Source organism: Sceloporus undulatus, chromosome 1, assembly GCF_019175285.1.
Source record: "Sceloporus undulatus isolate JIND9_A2432 ecotype Alabama chromosome 1, SceUnd_v1.1, whole genome shotgun sequence".
NCBI lineage: Eukaryota > Metazoa > Chordata > Lepidosauria > Squamata > Phrynosomatidae > Sceloporus > Sceloporus undulatus.
Window position 1 is genome coordinate 210,236,065 of NC_056522.1, and position 16,611 is coordinate 210,252,675.

Consider the following 16,611-nt stretch of genomic DNA (forward strand, 5'->3'; position numbering starts at 1 on the left):
AGTTCTTTTCTGTTCTTGAAGGTGCTGCTCTATTTTGCAAGGAACATTTAGAGGACTGAATCAATCCTGGGTGCCACATTTTGAGAAATACTTTGAAAAATTAGAGCGGATCCAAATAAGCACAACCATCTGGAAATCAGGAACAGCTGAAAGGGGTAGGGGTATGTTTAGCCTGGAGTGGCGGTGAATAAGGAGGAATATGATAGCATTCATCAAATGTCTGAAAGGCCATCATGCAGATTAGGTTGGATTATTCCAGAGTACAGAGTGGGAAGCAGATTTTAACTAACCATTTGCAAAAAAATTTTTAAAAAAAATCCTTACAGAGAGCTGCTCAGCAGTGAAATAGGCTGCCATGGAAAGCAGTAAGTCCTTTGATGAAGGTATTTCAGCAGAGGCTCAAGAATCATCTGCCAGGAATAACCTTGTTGCATCCTGCATTACAGAGCCTGCAGCAGGTTGGGAGTTGGACTAAAGGATCTTCAAGATCCCTTCCACCTCTATAGCATTTACTGTATAGCCATCTTGAGGGAGACAAACTTGATCTGTACATGGCTTGGCTTTCCACCTTATCATTCAGTCAATTCAAGACATTTTGTTAAGAGCTAGTTGACTAATATAGTTTCAGTTGGGCATGAGTCACCATTGTGGCTTGGCTTTGTGGAACGGTAGAATGCATTAAACTGAAGGTTGCAAGTCCTGAACAAAGGTTATTCATTATAGGGATATGATATTATGCAGGACTGTGGTGGCTGGGTTCCCAGTCACCTGAGGACTTCTCCTGAACTACAAAGGGTTAATCTGGGAGGAGGTACATGCTAATGAGAGATGACATCACATGCTAATGAGCAGCTACATCATAGCTGACGTAAGGCTCACTTGGCCAATCAACAGTGCCAGAGCGGCAGTTTCAAAAAGATTCCAAGAGAGGGCTTTAAATACCCCTGTAGGACCATGTGTCCTTTGTTCTCCATCTTGGCTGTGTTTGGAGAAACCAGAGGCTTGTCCTCTGAGCAGCCGGAGGACCGGCTCTGGCATGCAGGTAGAGTTGGCAAGGAGCCAACTCCCTGATTCCAAGAACTCCACAAGGACTGCAAATCCCATCATTGTGTGAGTAGCTTAGGAACAGTGTTAGTCAGTACGTCTAGGTTTTTGTTATGTTTATCTAATAGCTTGCCTGAAATGAATATCTTTGTAACTGTGTTTTCTGACCTGCAAGGCAAGGAGGCCTGGCATGAGTGATACCTTCCTATTCTACACTATTTCTTTAAAATAAACTTCTTTCTTTTAAAAGCATCTGCTATCTCTTTGGCTCCTGTACACGTGCCTTAACTCGGTTACTGATTGCTGTGGGTTAGCAAGAAAGGAAACTAGATCTCTCTCTCTATCCCTCACAAGTCCCAGTGTGTGTAGGGGAAGGAATTCATTCACTGGGTGGTGGCAGCGCGACTATAGGACCTCCAGGGGTCTCATTCTGCTCAACAGGGAGCGAGAATGGAAACCTAGGAGATCCTAGAAGGGAAAGTTCTTTTAAGGGACTCCCTGGGAGTAAGGGCCACGCACAGGGCCATTGCTCTCAAGGAATCATCACATGGTGGCAGCGGTGGGATTTGCAGTCCTTGTGGACAAAGATCTGTTCCTTTAAATAAAAGGCATTTCATAGCTTTGAATTTTAAATAAGACATCAGGAGGGAGATCTTTGCCTAAACAGAGTCAGTTACTTATGTGTAATTTTATTTAGAAACACCCATGCTGCCAACATTTTAATTAAATTAAGTTTGAAACTACAATTCCCTGATGTAGCTATTAGCCATTTTCAGAGAGCACTGCTGAAAGGGAAAATGTGATTGGGATGACAATGACCACGAAGTAAACAATATTCTCCAAATTCCTGGCTCTGAGCTGGAACTCATCATTCTGTGCAAGTTAAGTGACATGCCAGCCCCTTCAACACTTGTGAAGCATTGACTGCTGTTCACTTCATAGGTTGGTGTCAGAAACGTTTGTAAAAATTATGGAGACATACACCAATTAGGGGTTCATTTACATCAGGGGTTCCCAATGTGGCCTACCTACACCCCCACAGAGTAACAGATAGAATTTGAGGGGGTGTGACAAAGTTGTGGCTTGCCTCCTTGTGCTCTGAATAAATTAGAATCTAATTGCTCAACTTAGATTTGCATTTTATGCACTGAGCAAAAAAAAATATTTTTAAAAGTTGTTTGTTCACTCTCAGTTTTGTATGTGGTTTAACTTGTGGTTCAAAAATTAGACATTAGACTCCTTTATCTTCAGATGTGACATCACTTTTGTAGGAAGTACAGAAAGTAATCAAACATTTCCTAGGGATGTGGGGCATAGAAAAGATTGGGAACCAGTGATTTACACCATACAATTACAGTGCGGTTATTAGTCCACTTTTTCTACCATGACTGCCTCCTGTGGCATTCTGGGTTTATAGTTTAATGAGGCCCTTTCTTAAACTGGAAATCCCAGGATTTGACAGAATGGCATTACAGCAATTAAAGTGGAATAATAGCACAATAACTGGATAGTGTGAATGGGCTCCAGATATCATCCTTGGGTGGTGTGACACATAGCAGAGCTGGAGCACCTACCCGCTCTGAATATTAACCTATTAGCAAAGAGTTGACCGTTTAACAGTTGTGTAATACTAACAAAAAGCAGTTAGTAGGGCAGTCTGGTGCTTGTTAGAACCCTTTTAATAACGACAGTATTATTTCCTGTTAATTTCTATCTAAATTGTTTCAGTGAAGGAACTGTCTGAGTCTTAGCCAGCCATCATCAAGAATCCCAAAAATACACAAGTGTCCATGTTTGAAGCCAGCTTAGGATTCAGATATAATAAATCTAAGGAAGAGTTTAGGAATGTGGTTTAAGGGGGTAGCAGGAGCGCAGAGTTAAATAAAGGAATAGACTGGAAAGCAATCCCAGGGATCCAAAACACACTGCAGAAATAATCCAGTATGAGACCACTTTAACTGGCCCAGATAAATGCTAGGAGATTCTGGGAACTGTCATTTATTGTGGCACCAGAGCTCTTTAACAGAGAAGGCTAAATATCTCACAAAACTAGTTCCGAGAATTTCCTAGCATTGAGCCAGGCCAGTTAAAGTGGTCTCAAACTGGATTATTTCTGCAGTGTGTGTTGGACCCTTGTCACAGATAGCGTTCTTAAATCAACAGGGGATTGTGGGTAAAATCTTCAGTTCCTCGCCCAACTTTAATTGATTAAATTTGATCAGTTTGATAATAACAGGCACACCTTTTTTTAAAACAAACATGGTTACTTTATATTTACAAATATTTATGAACATCACAAGAGGCGGACACCATCCTAGAACAGATGTTCTTACTGCTTCCACATGCAGGACAGGATACTTCTTCAAAAACAATGCCTCCTAAAACACATGTATGATCATCTAAAAACAAAAAAATAAAGTGTGTTCCTTCAAAACTAATGTTTTAGATGTATGGAAATGTATGCACATTTGCTTGCTCAGTTTAAACATATCATATAGAAGCTCAGGATTATTTTTAGCCATATTATAAATGCAGTTGCATGCTCAGTAAGGGAGAGTATCTTTTGCGTTTGCAAGGTATCTAACGTAAAACTACAATTATCTTCCTAAACAAGCTTATCAGTTTAAAAGTTCAAAAGTGACAAAATTCACCACATTTCCCTCTTTAGCTGTTTAGTGTAGTAATGTGAGATGTGTCAGGATAAAATACATCACTATTTCCTGGGTTTTTCTTTTCTTTTTACATATGAAATGTTAATCCCTCTTGTCTAGAAAGGCAGAACAATAATACCAACCATCCTAGCAGGCCTGTTGTGACAATGAAAAATCAGGAATATGATTATTCAGTGTGCTCTGTAGACAAAATGAGGACCATACATAGAAATGGACTAGGATATTATGTCTATATGCCCTTCTAGCACTGATTCATTTGCACTAAAAAGCTTCAAATTGCTAAGCTCAGTATTTTAGGATGCATCTCTTTGTGTACTGTAAGATTACCTTCAGGCTATGTGTATAAGGTGCATATGAAGGATAAATTAATTTCTTGTTTAGGCTAGGGTCCCATCTCCAAGATAGCTCATTATGTACCTATATGCAAATGCGAGTATTCCAAAATCCAAAAAAAATCCATATACGGAACACTTCATTTCCATTTTCATCTCAGGATTGTACATGTTAAAGTGAGGAGAGTATTGATATACGTGTAGGTTTTTTAAAAAATAACATATCAGTGAAAAATGTGTGGCCTATGAGTAAGTGAGGGTGGGAGAATAGTTTCTGAATAAGTAATTACTTTTGCTATTCCTTCTCAGAAAATCTGACAAATGCCTTTTACTAATAATTACCTCTCAAAGTATATGATCCAGATGATTGGATCATATAATACTAACACAGTTTTATTATATATTCATTACCCATTTCCAGGTGAATTATAGCAATACATGCTATTCAAAAGTAAATCCAATTGAGCTCAGTGAGGCTTAGCTAAGTGTGTTCAGACTTGCTTTAGAAATGGGAGCGAAAGAGAAGCATACTCCATAAAGCGTATGTTGCTTCTAGTATACCTGGAAGTCTGAAATTTTGTACATAGTTCACAACACACTGAATAATAGAAAAGTCTGAAAATGTGACATTGTTGCATCTAACCAACGGAAAGCAGAGTTACAAGGTGTACCTCAGAACAGAAGTCAGTACAGAAAAAAAAAACAAATGTGTTGCTACTGGCTGAAAACCCAACTACAGTATATACAGTAGTAAGAAAAAACAGAGACCTATGCTTGCGAGATGCATGTTTCATCTATCAATAACTGGATATAACATTTCTATCTATTTGTCTGTTTTTCTATACACACATAAATCTGTACACAAACATAAAATGTAGTATCGAATAAACCAATACTTCTCTTGGGTTGGAAAGGAGGACTAGGTCGGTAAAGCACCTTTCATGTTACAGATGAGCACCCCAATGAAGCTTTAACTACCAATAATATGCACAAAAACTTCCAAAACTAGTGGAAGTTCAGATAACGATGCTGTTTCATTTTCATCTTGCACTATTTGGGGAATTAAACTAAAGGCGTAGCCAAACAATTTTTTTCACAACTCCAAAGATATAAGTATCCCTTTGGTTTTCTATGTAGAAGCATGCCCACTATTGTTCAGAACAGAAGAAAGCAAATAACTGTTCAAACCTTCCACGACTGAACATTCTTGGCATTTTAGATGCCCCGGGATCTTCCAAAAACATCTAGGGAAGCTTCTTTTCTGTTGGCTTCATGAGTAAGTGTATGCAGTATGGAACCAAAGCCACTACTGTAAGTGGCATGGCTGCACTTTTGCAAAAAGAAAGGGTGTAAAACAAATATTCAGTGTGGGTGGGTATTTTGATAAAATCATAGAGCTGTAGGGTAGCTAAAGAAGTGGCAATGCACAGTATCCTGAAACTAGTCTTATAGCCATGTTTACCTTTGCAGCTTATAATAAACATATCAGAATTAATGCTGAGACCAAGCCCAAAGAGGGCACCTAAGTTTCTCACCAGTCCAGCAAAGGGAGTCGTGTCAATATTGATCCACTCTGGATTGGCACACCATTTCTTTGCCTTTGGTACAGACCACAGAAGGTCTATGTCGATAAGCTTGAGAACCAGATAGAAGCCAAGAGCAGAAACAAAGAGAAACACATTTGTCTGGATGTATGTTTTTAAACTTGCTGTCTGAATGGCTGGAGCATATTCAAATGCTTCTGCAACAAGCATACCTGTGAATTATAAATGAGGCATTAGTACAGATTAATTTACACAAACCATATCATTTTCAAGGCTTTACTTTAAAACCACAAAGAGAGTTGGTCTGACTGTAAAGTGTATTCTTGCTCAACAGGCAATTAATATGACAGAATCAAAAGGTCAAACAAAATGGTTTCTTTTACTTGAGCACATTCCTGAGCATTTCTGACATTTGGATTTGCATGGCTAAATATACAGATAGGGAATTATTTCACATGATTGTTTATCAGAATTTCCTAGTATTTAAAATTTTCATCATACTCAGAATGAGTACTGTATGTCAATGTTCGGAATGGAAATAACTTGAGAAATGAGCTAATCTGAATACAGGTGAAATGAAAACAGATTCCATGGCCAGGGCTTTGACTATTTAACTCTTTAAAATCTGCCCTAGAAATCCTTGTGCATTCAGCCATGTTAAGGCTCCTTATCCAACCTCTAGCCTGGTCAGCATATTGGTTACTGGGGAATAATAGCAAAAAGGGCTATCAGTACCCTATTCATGGGCTTATCCAGTGGTATCTGGCTAAGCGGTGTTGGAAAGAAGATGCTGGACTATACAAACTTTTGGTGAGATTCAGCGTAGTTCTTTTTACCTAATATCTTCCACCCTTCCCTCCTATCCCTTTGCTTAGACTCAGATTAGAATCAACAGTATATGGTCTATTCTGTGGTCTATCGTCTAATCTGTTGCCTACCATCCACAACCCTAATTTTGCCCCACTGCCTCCTTTATGATAGTTATAGTTATAATTCCAAATTATAGTTTAGAATGATTACTTCTTTAATGTCAGAGTTGGCCATGCTGGGTAGGATTTTGTGGGAGAAGCAGTTCAAAAGATAACTCTCCAAACTCTGATTCCTTTCCTCCAGGGTTATCTTTCTATATAACTATCTATAACCTTTCTAGCAGGCTGTCCCCACAGCTCCCCAGAGGTCTCACTTCTCCCATTTAAAATGGATTGTTTATAAGCATTCTACTGCAGGGAACGTCACAACTTCAGAAGCCACAATGTTCACAAATACGCCATAATACAAGAACTTACTATTCACAGCACATTGTCAAATAAAGTCATAGGTTAGAACGTGCCTCAGATTTCATAAACAAGCTTCACAATATAGATCAAAGTAAATGCCACATTAGATATTTCCTACATTCCTACTTTCAATCCCACTATATCACATTTATATATTTTTCCATGGTTTTCAAAATCTATACTTGAAACAAGAAAAAGGAAGCCACCCCTATTACCAGCAATTACTCCAAGGATAACTTGATGAGGGAAATGTGTCGCTATAAATACTCTTGAAACGCACACACTGATCTGTATAATCCAGAACACACTCCACAGGAAAGACCAGATGAGTCTGTAAAAGAAAAAGTGTGTCATTTTTTTTAAAAAAAGATCCCAAACGCAATGGATTATAAAGCTCCTTCCTCACTTTCCCTTACTTTCTATTCTCTATGAATCTGGGAGGGTTCTACAAGCTGTAGTCCAAAAAGGAAGCTTTCCCAAGCTCTGAGTTCTTTTCTGTGCTATTCCAGGTCTTTGCAGCATCATCTGTGGCAGCTGGAGGCTCCCATGTTAGTAGAGCAGAGAATCCACACCAGGTTTGGGCTGGCTTTAAAGGAACTAGACTAGGTGCTGAACCTATTTAGAAACAAGTTTCAACACACTGGACAGTTCTTTTAAAGCCTGGATTTAACCTGGAGTGGATTCACTGCCCAACTAACATGGGAGCAACCAAACACCACTACATCATATGCTAGGTTTTCCTTTTCCCCACTCCACTCTCTACATCTCCATCTCTCAGTTTCACCGCTTCCAGCAGTTTTCTGTGTCATCCTTTCCACTCTTTATCTCTCTACTTCTTGGACTTGAGAAGTCATCTGATGTTTAGATAAATATGGGGAAAGGCCAGAGAATTCCACCCTATGGCCACAAATGGATAGGGGGAGAGAGTCCAGTTTGTGTGCAGGCTTCATTTAAAGCAGGTCTGGCTTATGTGCAAGTGATATGCTATGCAAGTGAACAGACGTCATCTTCTGCATACTTTGCTATTTGAGCAAAGCACACAATAATAACAGCATCTTGTTTGCAATTTATGCCTGCCTGGAAAATGGCAAATGAATAGTCGCAAAAGCAGAGTCTATGGATTTTGAGAAGAAACTGACCTGTGAAGGTTGATGGCTGACTTATCTTTCTGTCTCACTGTATAGCTGAGAGCTGCTGACACCATTACGTACCAAACACATGAAGATCCCATGGCATGGCCAGAGGGGCTTCCTGTGGAAAAAACAAAACAAGATGTTGGAAAGTACCAAAAGCCATCAGAACATCATCTAAAGCCATAGCCTAGATCAGCTACTTATCCCAAGAAGAGTATACTTACCAGCTCAAAAGGATTTATATAGATGTTTACTTACCATTCAGCAATCAATTCTGTAGGTCTACTCTGGTTGAGTCTCGAAATTAAATTTATGCCCATATCCTTGTCATGGGATGGGACTTGTATGACCCTTCAAATGTTGTTGAATCAGCATTCCTCACCATTGACTATGCTAGCTAAGGTTGCTAAGACCTGAAATCCAGCAACATCTGAGGAGCCATACGATTCCTACTCCTGCTTTATCATATGGCAGATCTGTCCCTATTTAGCATCTGAGGTCACTGACACTAAAGTTATGGTGGGAATCAACAAGCAGGGATCAGGAGTAAGTTAGAGATATCATGTACTCCAAAGGTACACACAGGGATAAAAGACCAATGGCATTCCTAGATTTTAGGCGGTGTGCTCACATACCTCAGGCAGAAGAGATGTCTCCCATGTTACCAGGAAAACTTGCCAATGAGACAACTGGGGGAACCCCCCTCACCAAGTAATAATCATGAAAGGAAGTATAGCATTTTCATCTCTAGACTGCCATGCATGCCATACACAAAGATGTCCCTCCTGTTGGCTGCATTACATTTATGTATTTTACTTATCTTCTTCCCCCCATTTTTGATCTAAGTTGCTCAGAACAACTTGCACACACTTCCAAATGAGGGGAGGGGGAGTTTACTAACCAGACAATTTACAGGTTGAAATCTGCTTTGCTTTGCTTCACTTTTGGAACAGCATCATGTACCTTCCAGCTATTCTCAGTTCCCTGTGATGGTATCTGTCATCTGCTTGTGCATGATAAGTTGTTTGCCTGGAGCAAACTGCTCACAGAGAGCTCCTTCCATCATGTCACTGCCTGCCTACATTTAGAGCAGCCCACTGGTAACACTGAATAGCATGGCAGGATGAAAGCTGTGCCAGGCAGAAGCAGATGCTTGGCAACAGCGTCTAAAGAACTTTCTAAGCTATTTGGGCAGCCAACTTAGGCATTCATCTTTTGGCAATATTGGTGCTACCCTGTTTAAATTGTCAGTCTGACCAAAGCTTTTAAATTAGCTTTTGTATCTAAAACCCAGTTCTAAAACAAAAACAAAACTCTGGCACATATAACTGCTACCCAGCTATGATCAATTCTTCTAAAACTATCTGATCTAAACATTCTTTACAATGATGATAAATGTGATGAATATGCTTTCACCCATTCAATTCCATACTTATTCTTTCTTACAAAAGCCATACCACTTCAGAACAGCAACAAAGCATTTTTGGAAGAATGCTCTCTGCACTATTTCTTTACATAAGGGTGGGAATCAAGCAGCCCTTCAGATGTTGCTGGACTGTAACTTTCATCAGCATTAGCCAGCATAGCCAAAGATGAAGAATGAAGGGAGCTGCAGTCCAGCAACATCTGGAAACATGCGTGGTTTCCATCCCTATACTGTATGATGAAAGCTATGAGGTCAGTGTTGTCACCACATTGATAAATCATGATGCCCAGTTAACTTCTTATTTCTTTAATAATTTACATGCTGATACATCCTTCAGAATGTGAGAGCCTCACTCCACACAAGTAAATTTACTAATGTATCATATCAGGTGGAAGAAATATGTACTGCCCCAAACATTTTTGGGATTGTTTGTTCTCTGTGAAAGTGATGGCAACAGTTATCAGTGACTTCTATCAGAGTAGGAGAAATATAGTAATTTTCAAGTAGGGAGTGAGTTTATAACTTCTATTTCAAACACAATATTCAAAGGGGAGGTTTTCATTCCATAACCCCCAAAGGCTAAATCTCTGAACTGAATAACTAGTACTCACTGCTTACCTGGTCCTGTTTCGCATGTTATGGGAAACTGCTCAAGACATGGGCTTGTTTGATTAGGATAGATCATGGTTTCTTGGACCCACCAATATGGCCGATGACCAAATAAAATCCTGCCGAAAAAGAAAGCAGTATGCCCAGTGAACACATAAACACAAGATATTATTTAGTACTATAACAGTTTTTCCTATATCAGGTATATTGGCTTGAAGACAGGACAATCACTTTTAAAAAGCTGGATTCTAAACAATTTCCCATGTTTTTAGCTTTAAAGGGGGGAAAAGTGAGCCCTTCAAACTCTGGGTATTAAATAATATAAACAAGTAACCAACAGTTACTGAAAGACTTCTTATTTACAATGGGCACAAATTCTGCATTTTGTGGAAGTGCAAAGGAAAGTACCAAAAAGTAGTCTTACCATTTAAATATAAGATTGAACCAATCGCCAATCACTGCTACCCAGATCATTTTTGTCCCAACCACTCGGTTAAGCTGGAACCAAAGAGGGAAATAAATTGAAAAAATATTCCGAGGATCTCCAACGTGTGACATGAAATTTAGAAAGCTCTGGTAAGACCTGTAATCCTTCTGCAAATGCTGAATTATGAGCACTCCATTGCTATGGAGGAGATCCATGTTCACAGGATGTGAGACTTGAGTCTCTCAAATGAAGTCACTTTCTTTTTGCTCTTTGGCTTAAATGGAAGAAGTCAAAGCACAAAGGGGATTGTTTAAGACCACAAGAGTGGTGTGTGACAGTTCGTTTTTGCTTTTATATTGTCAGTTCCTGAAACATGTGACTCTTTGCAAAAGACCTCTTGGTAAGGGAAACAGGTGTTTTTATTGTTTATCATTTTAATTGGAGGGAAGAGAACTAGAGGACATGCTGATCTACAGTAAATTGTGAGCAAAAGTGTGTAATGCTCAATACATGTCTTATGTAACCATTGTATGAACAGTTGGGCCATATTTGCCTTCACTTTTTAGCACAGCTCATTTCGTCCAAGACTGGACATTAGTAATCTCTGCACTTGACTAACTGCTGCTACAATATATAAAGACCAGGAGCAATATATAAATAATTGATCCCAGCAGAAGTCATGAAAGCTTTGCCTTTTTATTTGAAATTAAAACCAGCCTTTCATCGTCTCTTAGCACACCTTCTACTTTTACATTGCAATTTCATACTGCAAGGATATGTATGGCAGCGGGAGTTTTTGAAATGGTTTTAAAGGGGGCTGTTCCAAAACAGGTTATTTCCTTTGGGGAAGTCACAGAGATGCTGAGAGTAACTGAGCGGCATGTTATACACAACTGAGATATGCTTTTGGAGTCCATGATGAGATCTCCTACTCTCCTTTAGGCTTATTTTCCCAAGGTTATGATGCCATAATATCAGTTCTCTGGAAATTATTTCAGAAGTCAAATGAAGGCAGGAAAACAGACAATTGTTAGGATCGTAATAAGGAGTAAAGAGGACTTCAACACAGGAAAGCCTGTTTAAACAGCAGTCTTATGTTGTGAACAACATGGAATTCCTCTCCAAGTTGTTGCTGTTGCTGTGTGCCTTTAAATCATTTCCAACTTATGGTACCCCTAAGGTGACCCTGTCTTGGGGTTTTATTGGCAAGATTTGTTCAGAGGAGGTTTGTCATTGCCTGAGGCTGAGAGAGAGTAACTTTCTAAAGCACAGTGGAAACTCATAGCCTTGTAAAGTGATCTTAGAGTGGAAACTCATAGCCTTGTAAAGTGACCTTAGAGTGGAAACTCATAGCCCTGTTGTAAGGTGACCTTAAAAAAAATTTTGGCAAGAGATGCCCATCACTAAAATAAACACCAGGTTATTTTGACCATTTTACTTGAGTGCAATTAGGAATATGGCCTTTTTGGTGATAACTGATCTCTACTAGACTCTACCTGAGTCTCTATCTGAGACTGCATACATACAGAATATTCCCAATAAAAATGATAAGGTAGTATAGTGGCATGGAAACAATGGGCCCATTTAAACAAAACAGTAATTAAGCCAAGATTTTCAGAAGTCCTTGGTAGTGAATCAGGATACTGGTGCATGCTGCCCAATTATATTTTGCTTGGTTACTCCTGCAAGAAGTGGCTATAGCAAACCAGATATAGGTAACTTAGTGTCTTATTTGTACCCAGACTCTGGTTTGTCAGTCCGCAAACAAGTTAGATTCTAGAAGCTGATGGCTCCTGGCTTGTTAGAAGAGAGAGAGAGAAAGGAGACTCCAGGTTTGATGATAAAGCTACGCATCCTATAGTTAGTACTTTCTTGGGTAGGTGACTGTTTCTGCTCCCCTTTGCAGAAGGATTCAAGCAGGAGCAATGGAACAGTATATACTAGCACAGATCTTCATTGTTATTGTTGTATGAGAGAGCTGAGATGGGGAAAACTGTGAATTGCTGGAAAATGAGAGATGTGCTCTGGTGTTGTTGTGAGACAAAACGTTGTTAAGCTGTGCTGTTGTTAAAAAGGCTTTCATTTATTCTGCTTGTGTGTTTTGGGAAGACCCTTCTTCAAGAGCTGATTCTCCTATTTTTCTCTTTCTATGGCTAGAATTTCTAGCATTGAATGGCCACAGAAAGAGAAAAACAGAAGAATCAGCTTTTGTTGTTGTGGGTCTTTAAGTCATTTCTTATTTATGATGACCCTAAGATGAACTTATCAAGAAGTTTTCTTAGCAGAATTTGTTCAGAGAGGGTTTGCTCTTGTCTTCCTTTGAGACTGAGAGCATGATGTGCCCAAGGTCACCCAGTAGGTTTCCATGGCCAAGCAGGGATATGAACTGTGGTCTCACAGGCTGCATCTGCACTGCAGAAATAATCTGGTTTGACACCACTTTAATTGCAATAGCTCAGTGCTATGGAATTCTGTGAACTGTAGTTTGTAGTGGCACTAGAGCTATCCCTGACAGAGAATGCTAAATGTCTCACAAAACTATAGTTCCCAGAATTCCATAGCACTGAGCCATGGCAGTTAAAGTGGTATCAAACTGGATTTTTTCCACAGTGCAGCAGCCATGGTGTCCTAATCCAGCACCCACACCGCTGTACCATGCTCTGGCTCCATACACATCCCCGGTATTGATAAGCTAAAACTCTCTAGAAATTCTGGCTTATTGCTTTGTGCAAATGCAACTATTACCACACACACATCCTTTCAAATGAATTGGAAGTGGTCTAGGTTTGGCGACTGATTGATTGATTGATTGATTGATTATTCCTATCGTGATTTATGTACATGGTGCTTTACAGAATATCAAAGGGCCAGGTTCTGAAGAGATGAGGAAAGGTGATTAAGGTAAACAAGAATCCAGGAAACAACAAAATGCAGGATACAGCATTAGATAAAGATTATTTTCATTGCTCTTCCATTAAAATATGAGGGCTTGAGTATAAGGGTCTCAACTATACAAACTGTGAGTGTTTAACAGAATTGTATAAAACTATCTAGGGGCTTTGATACGTGAACTAAAAGGACCTCCTGTACAAATAGCTTTTTTGCGTTTACTTTAGTTTAAATGTATTTGAAGGAGCTTATTAGCGAAGTCAATCCTACTCTTGTAGTTGAGGAAGCCATGTGGAAAGGCAAGAGAGCAGCAGTTTGCTTTTCTAGTGCTTTGTTTCTGAGAAGCAGTTGTTTTAACATAGGCGCGGTACAAAGCTCCAGAAAGAGGCAGCCAGGAGCCACCTCTCTTTCTTCCATAGCTGCACCACAGCAACCAAATTGCACAGTGCGGCTACGCTAAAGAAAAAGGAGCGCTAAAACACGGCTCCTTTTTGCATCATCACAAATAGGCGGCGGCAGCGTGAGCACGTCGCTGCTGCGCAGCTACATCTGAACATTGCGCAGCAGTGATGTCATCACTATGCACACTGTATATATGGCGCCGCGCAGTGATGACATCCTGATGACGTGCTAGGGTTGCAGGACATCTGGAAATGGCATCCCGAGGCAACCCTAGCCCATCGCCAGGACATGCAAAACGGCCCATCTGGACCAGGCCATAATTGAGAAGGGCCCTTCTAGTTCACTTAGGGCCTAAATATCCTAAAGGCACTAGAATGATCCTGTCTGATCTTGAAAGCTAAGCAAGATCAGCCCTAGTTAATACTTGGATGGGATACCACCAATGGATACCAGGTACTGTAGGTTGTATTTCAGAAGAAGGAACTGGCAAATCACCTCTGAGTATTCCTTGCCTAAGAAAACTCTATTTAATTCATGGGGTTGCCATAAGTCAACAGGCAACTTAAAGGTACACACACACACAGTTAATTTTAGCCTTATCTTCTGTACCCCTCCAGAAATTAAAAACAGCAATTGTGTTCATGAGTGAGGTCCAATAGCCAATTTGAATACATTTTGCAGGATGGCATAACTGTTTTTTCTCCACAACTATCAGAAATACTGTATTTTCACTAATCCATTACAGAAAGAAGTGTGTGTGTGTCTGCAACATGCCTGTCAACTTATGATGATGCCATGAATTTTTCACAGGTTTTCTTAGGCAAGGAGTACTCAGAGGTGGTTTTGCCATTCCCTTCTACTGAAATATATTGGCAATTGTTGAAAAGGTGGAATCTATTTTTATAATGTCACCAATAACAGTATGGTGTTTAACGTCTAGGAAGTGCAGCATTTGAATCAAAACTTTGATTCCTTTAATAGATTTCTAACTTCTTGCCTGTTTCATTTCCCTCATCATTTGATGCACAAAGACCCATGCTCAAGAGACCAGGGATGGTGATTACATGGTATGGCTTACAATTCCCATCAGCCTGGGCCAGCACTATCAAAGCGAGAGGACTGCAGGAGCTGCTGGCTAAAATATCTGAAGGTTTTTCACCTTTGGTGTTGTATTTTTGACTTATGGCGATCCTAAGTGAACCTATCATGGGTTTTATGGGGCTGAGAGTGTGAGACTCACCCAAGTGTTTCCATGGCTAAGCAGGGAATCAAACCCTGGTCTCCACAGCCCAAGTCCTACACTCAAAACACTACACCATGCTGACTCTCCTCACACTTGATATATACCTAATGTGTGTGTATGTGTGTGTGGTTAAGGTGTTTGTCATGGCCCCACTGAAGCTTTCCCCTCCTCCGAGGAGAAACCTAAGTCTGCCAGAACTGCTGGAACCGGAGGTACTGAAGAATGCTTCACTCTCATTCATCCTGAACCCTTGAAGGGAAAGTGGAAGGGAGCCTTGCTTGTACAATCACCCCTCCGTTTTCACAGACTTGAGATTTGCGATTTTGATTATTCACTTAGGGGCAACCTCCATTAAAGTTAATGGTGCACACGCCTGTAACACGTGCACATGGCTGCACACAGGAGCATGCAGCCGTTGAAAGCTATGGGGCTTGAATATACAAATTCACAAATTCGGTGGGAGGACTGTATATACAGGGCACACGATGAGTCATGCAAAACAGGAGGAAACTGTTTCTGACCTAAGTTACCATTGTGCATCTGACTCTGCCAATGAGACTCTCTTGTCCTTGGCTGCATCTGCACAGCAGAATTTGGACTGAACTACATTGACACCACTTTAACTTTAATTTTAACATGGCTCAATGCTATGGAATTGTAGAATATGTAGTTTTGTGAGATGTTTAGCCTTCTCTACCAGGGAATTCTGGTGCCAGAACAAACTACAAATCCCAGGATTCCATAGGATGGAGCCACAATAGTTAAAGCAGTGTCAAGCTGCATTAATTCTGCAGTGTGGCTGCAGCCCTTGTCTCCAATTGGCAGATACCTGGAGTCTAGTAGAAAAGAAAAGAAAAAAAGAGGCCCCCATAAGCATGAAGCCCACACATGCCTGCTGTGAAATGCAACCAATATTTTGTTATGGCTGTTCATGGCAAGGATAGACAGGTAGTGGTGGGGAAGCCTGTACATCATTCCTGATCTTCTCACTGATAAGTCCTTGAGAAGAGGCCAAGGCATCTGAGGTTTCCTCCAACCTCAGTTTGAAAACTACTGAATTAAAGCAAGAAGGCGAAAACGTTCATGATTACTGTACACCTAAAGATCAAAGTCAACATGATGTGATAACTAAGGTCATGCGTTGCCAAGCAAAGAGAAAGAAAAGCTAGCAACACAAATGATGCCTCCAGCAGCATTAGCCAAAGTCCACTTACCTTTGGTACATTTTGTTTTTCATTCAAGGCAGCAACAACATGAGCTTCAGATGTCACAATAGAGCAGAGAGTGGGCTTTCTCTCCTCTGAAAATAATACCATTTTTGTCTAGAGCAAATAGCAGAGAAGAGTATGCCCATTTTCAAACACAGCAGAAATCCCTAGAATGATTGTAAAGATTCAAAACTCAGTTAACTTGCTGCATTCAGGATATTGATAAGAAAGCACAGTAGAAACACTGCAAACCTTGACTTCCAGAATAACATAACAGATGCCATGGACTTTACTGATAATATCTGGTTTGGCCCTTTTTATTCTTGTTGAACGTCTGACTGCCATGAAATCCTGCTCCACTCAGCAACCAAGTCACTGGGCAGAGAATTCGAGATAGTTAATATA

The 16,611-nt window shown here is 40.1% G+C and overlaps 2 protein-coding genes across 5 annotated transcripts in view; one reads left to right on the forward strand and one right to left on the reverse strand.

Moving 5' to 3' along the window:
* LOC121921681 (bile salt export pump-like) overlaps window positions 1-16,611 on the forward strand; it is a 390,920-nt gene that overhangs the window by 82,992 nt on the left and 291,317 nt on the right. The window lies entirely within an intron of this gene.
* On the reverse strand, window positions 3,336-10,748 carry G6PC2 (glucose-6-phosphatase catalytic subunit 2). The gene is made up of 6 exons (XM_042450205.1): window positions 10,462-10,748; window positions 10,047-10,156; window positions 8,009-8,120; window positions 7,085-7,200; window positions 5,584-5,804; window positions 3,336-3,443 (listed from the first exon to the last, which is right to left on the reverse strand). Exons 1-6 carry the CDS (start codon window positions 10,677-10,679, stop codon window positions 3,423-3,425), a joined length of 798 nt encoding a protein of 265 aa, XP_042306139.1. The 5' UTR covers window positions 10,680-10,748; the 3' UTR covers window positions 3,336-3,422.